Source organism: Schistocerca gregaria, chromosome X (assembly GCF_023897955.1).
Source record: "Schistocerca gregaria isolate iqSchGreg1 chromosome X, iqSchGreg1.2, whole genome shotgun sequence".
NCBI lineage: Eukaryota > Metazoa > Arthropoda > Insecta > Orthoptera > Acrididae > Schistocerca > Schistocerca gregaria.
The window spans coordinates 442,848,314-442,860,671 of NC_064931.1; the positions used below are offsets into that span (position 1 = coordinate 442,848,314).

General features: G+C 40.2%; 1 protein-coding gene across 5 annotated transcripts in view; it reads left to right on the plus strand.

Moving 5' to 3' along the window:
• The window catches only part of LOC126298959 (uncharacterized), a 152,211-nt gene extending 141,990 nt beyond the window's left edge, over window positions 1-10,221 (plus strand). For all 5 annotated transcript variants that reach the window (XM_049990580.1, XM_049990577.1, XM_049990579.1 and 2 more), the window contains one exon: window positions 9,641-10,221. In XM_049990580.1, coding sequence (XP_049846537.1) covers window positions 9,641-9,931 — 291 coding nt within the window. In that variant the 3' untranslated portion in view covers window positions 9,932-10,221. The remainder of the gene's footprint in view (window positions 1-9,640) is intronic.
• Window positions 10,222-12,358: the final 2,137 nt, after the last annotated feature.

Below are 12,358 nucleotides of genomic sequence, written 5' to 3' on the forward strand. Positions count from 1 at the left end.
CTGCCTCAAATTTGCTATTCAGTCAGCTTTTGCTCGACATCAATATCTTATCGCTGCCTTCTTTGACTTGTGTAGGATGTATGACACTATATGATGTTACTACAACCTCGCTACCCTCAATGAGGGGACCATCAGGTCCATCTCTTGAGTGTTATCAGGAATTTTTCATCTCACTGTGCTGTCTGGGCTCAAGTTGGTGCTTTCCATGGTTCTCTGGTATCCCGGCCCAACAATTTTGACAGCCCGCAAAAAGGCATGGACATAGACAGCAGCCACTAGGTGATGCCCATATAATCTGCGAGTGCTGCTGCCATTACCACAGTGCTATGCTTGGGCCATACTTGCTTCGCCTATCCATCAGCACTCACAGGGGTTCTATAAAGCCAGTAACACCAGGCCTCAGACCACAGTCGTGTTCTGACAGTGCACATGATCATATCTCTAGTCATTGTTGCTTTGGTTGCTGATGGATTTGTATGCTCTCTTTGTGGTTAATTGTTCCTGTTGTGTGTGTCTGTGTTTTACCAGGGATTCCCCGTTGACACTGTCACCCCGTCAGCTGGTGCACTCCAGTCTCGTTCGGTTCTGCTTACTAGAGGTAGTTCCCATATACAATAGAATGGGCTTCTACAGGGGTCTGTATTGAGAGAGCACCTTTTATAGTTGCCACTGTGGGGTCTACAGTGTCACCCACCCTGTATGCTGATGACATTTGCATGTACTATTGCTCCTCAACTGTGGGTGTTGCTGATCTTTGACTGCAGGATATCATACACAAGGCACAGTCCTCAGCTATCACCCATGGCTTCCAGTTTTCCACCACCAAGACATGTGTCATGCAGTTCTGTCACTGTCATACTGCTCATCCCCAACCCAAACTCTATCTCGAAGATCAAATGCTCAGTGTGGTGAAGTCTTATAGTTTTTTGGGATTTGTCTTTGATGAGCAGTTGAAGTGGCTTCCCTGTCTTCGCCAACTTAACCAAGATTCAGGTCAAAACAAACATGCTGCTCACACCTTAATACTCTTCACTGTCTCGGTAACACCATCTGGGATGCGGATCACTGTACACTTTTGTGGCTCAACAGAGCTATGATCCTGTTGTGTCTTGATTATAGGAGCTTGGCATATGGCTCAGCATCACCTTTAACATTGCGGATGTTAGACCTGATACACCATTGGGAGGTCTTACTTGCAGTAGGTGTCTTTCTCACCAGCCTTGTGAACAGCCAACCCATGGAGGCTGGCATCCCTCTCCCACAGATCAAACACCAACAACTGTTGCTCAGCTATGTAATACACATTTGCTGCTTCCATGAGCATCCAAACTACTGTGTCCTATTTCCTGGTAGGGATATCTACCTCCCACAACAGAAGCCAAGGCCTGGAGGCACAACTGCAGGTCACATACAGTCTCTGCTCTGAACTCCATCTTTCTCCCCTGTCTCCTCTTGGCAGTGAGAAACTGTGAGCACCCCCATTGTAGGCACATGCAAGATGCAGCAAACTACACTCCCTTCTGAATAAATGCAGTATATTCAGTGCAGAATTGGTGACCATTGCTTGAGCCCACAGTCACCTTTGTTCCTGCACTGGCTAGTTGTTCTTAATTGGCAGTGACTCCTTCAGTAATCTTTAAGCTGTCAACACCCATTGTTTGTCACTAACCAGGACCTCCTGTATGACGACCACCACAGGAATGGTGAGTCATCCTGTATGGACCTTTGATCACAGTGAGCTCCCAGGGAATGAACGTGGTGACTGGTAGGCCAAGTTGTCTGTCAGGATGCTGACTTTAGAGGTGGCAGTACTGGAACCAGATCTTTGGTTGACTCTATGCCAACAATTGTTGGAGGCTTGTAATGTGGATTAGTGTGCTCTGATTTCTCCGAATAAACTGCAAACCATAAAGGAGACCATGACCGTGTGGTAGTCTTCCCTTCATGCTTCTCAGAGGGAATCTACTGTCCTTTGCGAGCCTTGCATGGGCCATACTTGGCTCACCCATGGCCCCATCCTTCAGTGTGAGGATCAACCCTACTGTCGGTGTGGTGCCCAACTCATGGCGACCCACATCCTACTGGATTGTCCTAATTTGGCAACCTTACAGCAAAACCTTAAACTGCTGACACACTGCATCAGTTGCTAGAGGACAATGCCAACGCAGCTGGTTTGGTTTTACATTTTACCTGTGAAAGTGGTTTTTACTCATCTCTTCATTCCAGGGCACATTAGCCTCGTCGGCCGACTGAATGATTTGAGAGGTACCCCATTGCCTGCTCTGATTGAGAGGCACATGGTGCCTTTGCTCAGTGGTCTGACCTGGTTGCTGCCCTTCTTGCCATTTTAATTCTTATTTCATGCATATGTCACTAGTTGACAGACCCATCATTGTTCTGTTTCCTGAGATTTTATCTTGTCTGTGTAGCTAGTATTCTTGTAGTTATAGAGGGTGTGGAAACAACAGTCGGATGCAAAGGATGTGTTTCCAGTCATATAATGTCTTCTGGGGACCTCCAGCTGCTTTATGGATGGGGAAACTCTTCCACCTTCACCCTTTTACCCATTTCATTTCTACTTGTTGCTATCTCATGGCTTTCTTGATTCTTGGACACAGTCAAGTCCATTTGGATTTGTCTTTCTGTACTTCCTCTCTGGGGACTGTTCTCAGCTTGAAACACAAAGGATTAAGGGACTGATGACCTCATAGTTTGATTCCTTTAACCTCTTCAATCCATCCAACCATCTCTATCTCATTAGACTAATAATTTTAGGTAGGTAACTAATTCTAAAATTGTGAGATACAAGCATGCATGACATGACAAGGCAGCAGTCACAGCAAATGCATTAATTACTTTATTTGAAATCCACATGCAGTTGGCGATGACAGTTAGATACAGCTGGCCACTTCCTTGGCGTGGTATGCTCATTGTTGGTTCCACCTAGTTATTGGCTTGCTCATGGTTCTGCTTTTGTTAGTCAGTTGTATGCTTGCCATCCAAGTTGACAGACAAGTGAAGTGAATCCATTGTTGCTGCTTCCCATTTCACTACTTTCTCAGTGTGTTTTGGGTTGTTAAGAAGAGTCTCAAGAAGAGGTTAATGAATTTTTCTTGTTCAAGTACCAACTGCTGGTAATTGCTAATTTACAGCACTATCTTTCATTCAGTATTGAACATAAATATCTGAATAAGTAAGATATAAGTAGGTGTGTCAGTTTTTTTATTGTTTGTAATTGTGGTGCCACTGAGCAGTGATCATGAAAATGTCACTATAAAGAATGTACACAGTTACAGACTAAAAATTACTTCACAGTAAAGACAAAACTGAATTCAGCATGTGCTTCAATCCATCTATTTCGCTGCAGAATAAAAATTGCACACATAGGTTGACATCTGGTCATATCGCAAAAGAGATCACACAATTTGTAATGCATTTTATCATGGCTCTTGTACTTGCCAAGTCACCTCCTGAACATGCATGTTCTAGACATGTAGCATGTGACAACATTCCTCTAGTAAAGCTTAGTATGCACTGGAATGAGATTTTCACTCTGCAGCGGAGTGTGCGCTGATATGAAACTTCCTGGCAGATTAAAACTGTGTGCCCGACCAAGACTTGAACTTGGGACCTTTGTCTTTCACGGGCAAGTGCTCTACCAGCTGAGCTACCGAAGCACGACTCACATCCGGTACTAACAGCTTTATTTCTGCCAGTACCTCGTCTCCTACCTTCCAAACTTTACAGAAGCTCTCCTGTGAACCTGGCAGAAATGAAGCTGTTAGTACCGGACGTGAGTCGTGCTTCGGTAGATCAGTTGGTAGAGCACTTGCCCGTGAAGGCAAAGGTCCCGAGTTCAAGTCTCAGTCGGGCACACAGTTTTAATCTTCCAGGAAGTTTTGGTATGCACTGATTCATTGTTCAGACTAATTACCACAATTCCTTGAAGTTTGAAGTTAAGTAACTCACAGCCCATTGTTTGAACAACTTGCAGAGTGTGATTACTAATCTGAAGGAAGCAAAAATTGGCAATCTAAAATTGTCATCTTGTTTTGAAATTCGTCCCCCAAACCATCTCCAGAAGTCTTACAAAATCTTCTGTTGTCATCTGCAAGAAATTTTCCACCCTTCATTTGTGCCCAACTCTGTTTCCTTCTTTAAGCTCAGGACTCGACCAAATGTTTATACATTGCCACTACTATTCAGCTGGTGCACTTTAAGCTATATGTTGGTGCAAACAAAATGCAGCTGTCATATCAAAATAAATATTTATGATTGTAAAACACTTATATCTCTTTATATCCAGTGGAAAATAGTTTACCAGTCTTGTGTATAATTTCAAAGTGTCCAAACAAATAATATCTTACTATATGAAGGTGCGTCCCAGAGGCAGAACATTTTTTCACTCTCAGTTTGGATGGGGCTGCATCACACCATCCAAAGCTTTTCAGAGATACACTGTGAATAGCGGTGAGTTTGAGTGAATGCAGGCTTGCAGCTGGAGGAAGTCAAGACAGCAAATGCAGCATTTATTATGCTGTACCATCATTTTTTATTTAAGAAAAAAGCCATCATTGGTGGCTGAAATCATTTCTAACAGTGAGGCGGTGCATAGCAAAAATAGTCTTTCCTGTGAACTGCATACTGGTGAGAATACACAGTTCAGAAGGGTTACCAAATTTCAGTTGGACGCTCTGAACAGGTGTTGTATCTGAACCATGAATAATGAACACAATTTGTACAATTGTAATATCTCACAGAGAGGCTGACAACAACTTTGCACTTTCTGGCAACTAGATTCTTTTATTAATTTGACATAGCTATTCAAGATATCCAAAGTATATCAACAATTGTCACCAAAGTTTACATATTGTTCTCCTTTTCCATTGTTTTGCAGCACACACAATTCGTGACACATTGCCAGTAACCATTTCTTTTCCATACCGAAAGAAAACACACAATACATTGATTTCCAAAGTGGCATATTTTGTGGATTTCTTTGTAGGCATAAATATACATAACCTCAGTTTGCAAGTAAATATGATGAATATTTTGACAGCACAAGATGAAGTTGTCAGTTTTCTTCACAGATTGGAGCTTTACCAATGCAGGGCTGAAGCTAACACATTTTGATGTTACCAGAACTGATAGCGATCCTCAACACCAGCAGCAGTGAAGCCATTTCTTATCGTCAGTAGTAAATCCTGTCATTAATTGTTTTTTTCTGAATGAGACAATTAACATGTAATAAATCAAGGAATATTTTTGGGTAGTGAAGTTCAACCCAGAACACAATGTATGGGACTATGTGGAGGCAACACATGGAAATTAGATTTCTCTAAAACAGAATTAGCAATATTGTGGAGAAAGATTAGTGACAAGTGTTCGTTATTATCAGAAAAAGTTTTAAGAATATTGATTTTATTCACCACAACTTGTACGTGTGAAAGTGGATTTGTGAATGTGGTGGCAATGAAAACAAAAGCAAGGGTCCAAATGAACCTGGAACACAATTTACGATTTGCACTGGCCAAGACCAAAGCAAATATAAAAAATATTGTTAGAAATAAGCAGTACCAATCATCTTATTGACCTTCATTATATTTTGATTTAATATAACACATACAAAACATGTGAGTTTTATTTGTTGAATGTTAATGAAATACTATTTATTTTTATGTAATTTTAAGAATAGAAATGTTGAAGCAAGTTTTTTTTCCATTTTAAACTTTAGTTAGATACTAAACTCTGTTGGGGTATTGGTTTCTGTATGATTTTGTTGAGAGTTAACAGTATCAAAAAGGTTGGGAACCACTGACATAGACTCTGGTGTAGGTAAGGCATTTGGCAGATTTTGATTTATCGGTAGGATAATGCATAAGTATCATCTGTGTATGAAAGATATTGCTGATCAAAACACTTGTGCCAGAGTAATAGGAATCTTTAGGCATATAGATTAGACTAGATGAGATTAAATTACAGGTACTTTTCGTTCCATTAGGTCCAGAATGAGGAGATCCTCTAGACCGTAGAACATCTCAGAAAAAGCAGGAATACCCAATAAATATTTAAAAAGAAAAGCAAATATGCTAATGTACCTTGCACAAATCCCAAGTGGAATGGTCCTCATGGATGTGGAATAAATTAAAAAAAAATCTTAATCATATTTTAATCTAAATGGTAATAATGAACACTCACAAAACATGTAAATGTTCAGTACAGTGAGGTGCATTTGATAATTCTTGAAATAGAAATATTCATCAGGTAGAAAAATCATTTTACAACACTTACTACTGCACTGAACTTGTACAGAATTCAGATTGTACTAATACTCTCATTATTTGGTATTATTAATAACATACACATATTAGTTGTTTCTAATTAGAAATTCATCATTGGAGTAGGAACTGGCCGCCAATTAAATCCTTAAGGCTTAAAATTTTTAAGGTTGCTGGCAAATTATTGGAAATGTGTGTTCCTGAATAACAGACAACTTTTTGGAACAAAGCAAGTGACTTTAAATCTTTGTGAAGACTAGTCTTATTTCTAGTATTGATTGGACATGGAAAACTTTAACTTAGCTTGATGAGTTACCTCAAAAATAATCTCGTATGACATTATGGAATGAAGGTAAGCATAGTATGCTAGCTTGTTTATTTTTTTATTACCTTATGTTTGACAACATTCACACTGCAAATAGAATTTTATTCAGATGTTTCAGCAGTTCTGTGGTACGCTTTTCCCAGTTGAATCCATTATCAAGCTGTAAGCTCAAGACATTAACACTGTCATCTTCTTCTCTCTCTTTGTCATTATATTTTAAGCATAGACTGAAGGGAAACTATTACAAGTTATAAACTACATTTGTGTGTGGTTTTTCTTTTTTCAAAATTTTGTGACAAAAAATTGGTAGGAACTATTTATTGATGTCAGTTTCTTTAGCCGATCATTTTAAGATTGTACATGATTTGCTCTTATTGCGATGTTCACGCCATCAGCAAAGAAAACAAACTTGGCATCTGGTAATGTTACAGATGAAATGTCACTAATATAAAGTAAGGACCCTGAGATCTACATCTATATCTACATACATATTCTAAAAGCCCTCGCCACAATTAGATGTTTGCTTTCCTGTTCCACTCGCAGATAGAACTGACTTTCTGATATGAGGTCCCGAGTTCGAGTCTCGGTCCGGCACTCAGTTTAATCTGCCAGGAAGTTTCATATCAGTGCACACTCCACTGCAGAGTGAAAATCTCATTCTGGAAACATCCCCCAGGCTGTGGCTTTCAGGAGTGCTAGTTCTGCAAGGTTCGCAGGAGAGCTTCTGGAAAGTTTGGAAGATAGGAGACGAGGTACTGGCAGAAGTACAGCTGTGAGGATGGGGCGAGAGTCGTGCTTGGGTAGCTCAGTTGGCAGTTGGTAGAGCACTTGCCCACGAAAGGAAAAGGTCCCGAGTTTGAGTCTCGGTCTGGCACACAGTTTTAACCTGCCAGGAAGTTTCAACATTGCATCATAATTCTGAACAACACGGGCACTGCAATATCATATTTATTTGTTGACCCTTGGCAAGCAATTTATAATTAAAGTGTCTCCTTGTACAGGAATATACATAATGAATTTATGAGTGCAAGCTGTAGACACGTTGTTGACAATGTATGGCAGTTTGGGTCTGGCTGCGGAGTGTATTTGGATAGCCTAATAGTAAGGTGACCCCTCGCGATAAGTGGGAAATCTGCCTACAATTCCTGATCCAGAACAAATTTTCATTATCATCATCCCATTACACAGCTGGTGGTTTTTCATATTCGCAAATGAAAATACATTTCATGAACACCATGCATGTGTATATTACACTCAAGAGCCAAAGAAACTTGTACACCTGCGTAATATCATATTGCGCTCCCGCGGTTACGCAGAAGTACCACAACACAACGTGGCATGGACTCGACTAATATCTGAAGTAATGCTTGAGGGAATTGACAGCATGAGTCCTGCAGGGCTTTCTATAAATCCATAGAAGTATCAGGGGGTGGAAATCTCTTCTGATCAACACGTTGCAAGGCATCCCAGATATGCTCAATAATGTTCATGTCTGAGGAGTTTGATGGCCAGTGGAAGTGTTTAAACTCAGGAGAGTGTTCCTGGAGCCACTCTGTAGCAATTCTGGATGTATGGGGTGTCACATGTCCATCGAAATGCACAATGGACATGAATGGATGCAGGTGATCAGACAGGATACTTTTGTGTGTATCACCTGACAGTCATATCTAGACATAGCAGGGGACCATTTCACTCCAACTTCACACACCCCACACCATTACAGAGCCCCCACCAACCTGAGCAGTTCCCTGCTGACATGCAGGGTCCGTGGATTCATGAGGTTGTCTCCATACCTGTACAGATCCATCCGCTCAATACAATTTGGAACAAGACTCATCTGACCAGGGAACATGTTTCCAGTCATCAGCAGTCCAATGTCGGTGTTGCCGGGCCAAGGCCAGGCATAAGTCTTTGTGTCATGGTGCCATCAAGGGCACAAATGTGGGCCTTCGGCTCTGAAAGCCCATATTGATGATGTTTTGTTGAATGGTTTGCACACTGACTCTTGTTGATGGCCCAGCATTGAAATCTGCAGCAATTTGCAGAAGGGTTGCACTTCTGTCACGTAGAATGATTCTCTTCGGTTGTCGTTGGTCACATTCTTGTAGCATCTTTTTCTGGCCACAGTGATGTCAGAGATTTGATGTTTTACCAGATTCCTGATATTTGCAGTACACTCAAGAAATGGTCATACAGAAAAATCCGCACTTCATAGGAGATGCTGTGTCCCATCACAGACTGTAACACCATGCCCAAACTCACTTAAATCTTCATAACGTGCCATTGTAGCAACAGTAACCGATCTAACAACTTCGCCAGACACTTGTTGTCTTTGACCGAGCGAGGTGACCCAGTGGTTAGCACACTGGACTCGCATTCGGGAGGACGATGGTTCAATCCCGTCTCCGGCCATCCTGATTTAGGTTTTCCGTGATTTCCCTAAATCACTTCAGGCAAATGCCGGGATGGTTCCTTTGAAAGGGCACGGCCGATTTCCTTTCCCATCCTTCCCTCACCGGAGCTTGCGCTCCGTCTCTAATGACCTCGTTGTCGACGCGACGTTAAACACTAATATCCTCCTCCTCCTCCACTTGTTGTCTTATATAGGCATTGCTCACCGCAGTGCCATATTCTGCCTGTTTTCATATCTGTGTATTTGAATATGCATGCCTATACCAGTTTCTTTGGCACTTCAGTGTATAATCTTTATAAGTATTATTTGGTTCATCGTAACACTTCTGTAGCCATTTAACTTGCTCATAATTCTTATTTATGTTAGTTTGTCTTATCTTATATTGTCAGTTCATTTTAGTTGTGTGATCTCTCTAATTTATTCTTCTTGAATAGCGTAATGCATTAATTACTTGTTTTATAATTACAAAAGTGAACAAATTTAGATGGAATATGTGTTCCATTTTAATGAGCTAATGTCTGGGTTTTTGTAAAACTTTGTTTTAATACAAAGAATTGGCAAGCTTAAGCTTAATTAACTATAAAAGTTGTTTCTTACATTATTATATTCATTTCATTGTTGCAGATATTTAATCCCAGAGGAAGAAATAGTGTACCAGGGTCATCGTATGAAGCACTTCCTCAGCAACCAGTTTATATTATTACTAACTACACTGATCGTATTCCAAAGAACTCTCTTACTAAAAAAGTCAGAATAAAACAACTTCCTGGAAAAGGGGAAAGTTCCAGTTCTAAAAAGAAATCAGGAAAGTCAGTTAAAAGAAACACTAAAAATAATTGCATCATAAATGATAATACTGAAATAAACAATGTTCCATCAGATGAAATTGAGACTACTGATGATGAAACTTTGTAATTGGCGCTAAAGCACTCAACTTGTATGATGATAATGTCTGATGCCTAAGGAATAAGATAAAGGTTTTGGAAATTATCAATTCAGGGTAAACCTCTGAACTTCTGTCTGTGTATGTAAATTGAATTTCACTTGGTTTTGAACAGATATTACTTTTTAAATGTTTTTTTACTATTGTTTTATTGAGGATATGATTCTAGAACATGTATTGAAGATCCTTTTTGATAGAATATTGCGTTCTTATTTGTCTATTAATCCATTTGTTATGAAATAAAGTTGTAATACAAAATTAATTCCTGTTATATCAGAGAAACCATCATCATGAAGAACACTTGCTGTTTAGAATGAAACTTCCAGCTGCATTCAGGCAATTGTGAACTTTCCTCACAGGCTAAAAGTGTGTGTGGAATAAAGGCTCAAATCTATTTCTTTATGTCTCACAGGCAGAGCTCTGCCTCATAACCTGAGTCCAAATTTCAGTGTGCCAGTGCCTCTCCTACATTAGAAAAAGTAAGGCCATGAGCAATTTTCTATTGGTAGAGAGTTGTCTAGGCACACAACTTTAATCTTTGAGGAAGTTTTGCCAGAAGTCAGTGTTCTGTGAGTACAGACAGTGCCTCAACGAATTTGCTGTGGCTATGCAAATGACCAAATTATGCTAATGTATCACAACTAATCCTGTGAAAGATGATTAAATACATCCATAGAGCACATAGGTTATAGGGTTATACTGATTCTTGTGCATAAGAAAGTCTGAAATTAAATACTTGAAACTATCAGGCAGCCTCGTCCACTAGCTAATGGTTAGAGGATGCAGGCAGTCAATATGTAGGGTGGCTACTAAATGAAAGAGTTGGATCAGTTAACTTTTTATTTTTATTTTTCAAGAAGAAACAAGATAAATTAGAAAACTTTATGAACAGATTCGAAGCACAAGAGCCATTGAAATATGGTTTTTTTTATCAAGATGTATATTCAGTAATTAATTACAAAGGGTCGCCACTACCAGTACATTGGACAAGTTGATTCAAATGGTGGCCGCATAACAATTTAAGACAAACAAATAATAATTTCAATTATGGTAAAAAAAGAATCAAATTAACGTGAACTCAACAGAGTATCCTACTGGAATCAAATTCGGAAGCAAGGTGTTGCAAGATCATTAGAGGTGGTGGTGCTGACCACTGAGACATGAGAGCAGCTAACGGAGAATGCCACTGATAGTAGCAAGTTGACTGCATGAATAAAAAGCATCATGTTGTTGATACTAACACAGCTGAATAATCGCAAAGTCACAAAAAAGCTAAAGTATAGCTCCAGAATGACTTGGTAGAAGGCTGAAGTCCAAACATCTACTTCACTCAGTTACCACCAGCCTGACTCCCCTCACTCTGGCACTCAAGCCCTTCCATCTCACCTCAGAACAGCACTTCCAAAAACCGCTCTGCTACCTATCAGCAAAACAGCCTAAGTGAACTGCCAATCCCAAACCTAGAAATAGGAACAGAATAATTTAACGTGCATCAGCCAATGGAACCCCTTAGATTCACTGACCAGCAGGGACCAGGCAAATATTCCCACAGCTGGTTCTCCACAATGAGAAATTCTGCATATTTAAGGAAGGCTACATGGCTTGTTTGAACAGGAGTGCTGAGAAGGCTTTTGAAATGCATATGTGACAGTATTTCTGGCATATAAAGACAGTGCAACGAGTGCGAACATAGCAGGCAGTTTCACTGTGGGTGGCCAAAAGCACTCGCTGATGGCTTTTAATGAAGACCTGGTCTCAGCCTGACCACTCATGAGGTACCGGATGCTGTTATCTGCAAAGCTCACCTGAGCATCTTCTGGTCCATCTCCCATTGACCATACACAGCCACTGAATGATCTCTGGGCTGCTGTTTGCCACAGAGCTGTAATCTTGGGAACCCAGGTACTAGGGAAAATGAGGCTTGACTATGTCATTCTGCAGTGTGTGGGAAGGTTGCTGTTCAACAGTTATAGAAGGTACCATATGCTGAGTCAAGACTTGAACAGTGAAATATGAATGTAACCGGAAATGAGCTCAATACCAAAATCCAGTATGATCACCCATCTCCATTACTAGCAGCTGTGGCTTAACCACTTATGAGTTAAATCTTTACAATTGAGTGTCATGCATGTTAAACACAGAACAATTTGGAAAGAAAAATGAAGACATCAATGTTTAATGTGCTAATCTATTATGCAAAGCAGGATATATGTGAGGTAAGGCCTGGAACAGGCCGCTGCCTCACATCAGCCTTGTGTCACATTTAAAACTGACACCAGTAGAGGTTTCACCAAGAAATATGGTGAGATTTTTCCCAGAAAATTTTTCACAACCCAACAGATGTAAGAATCATAGTAGAAAAACTGAAAGAGGAGAAGAGTGTATGTGTAGAACCTGTT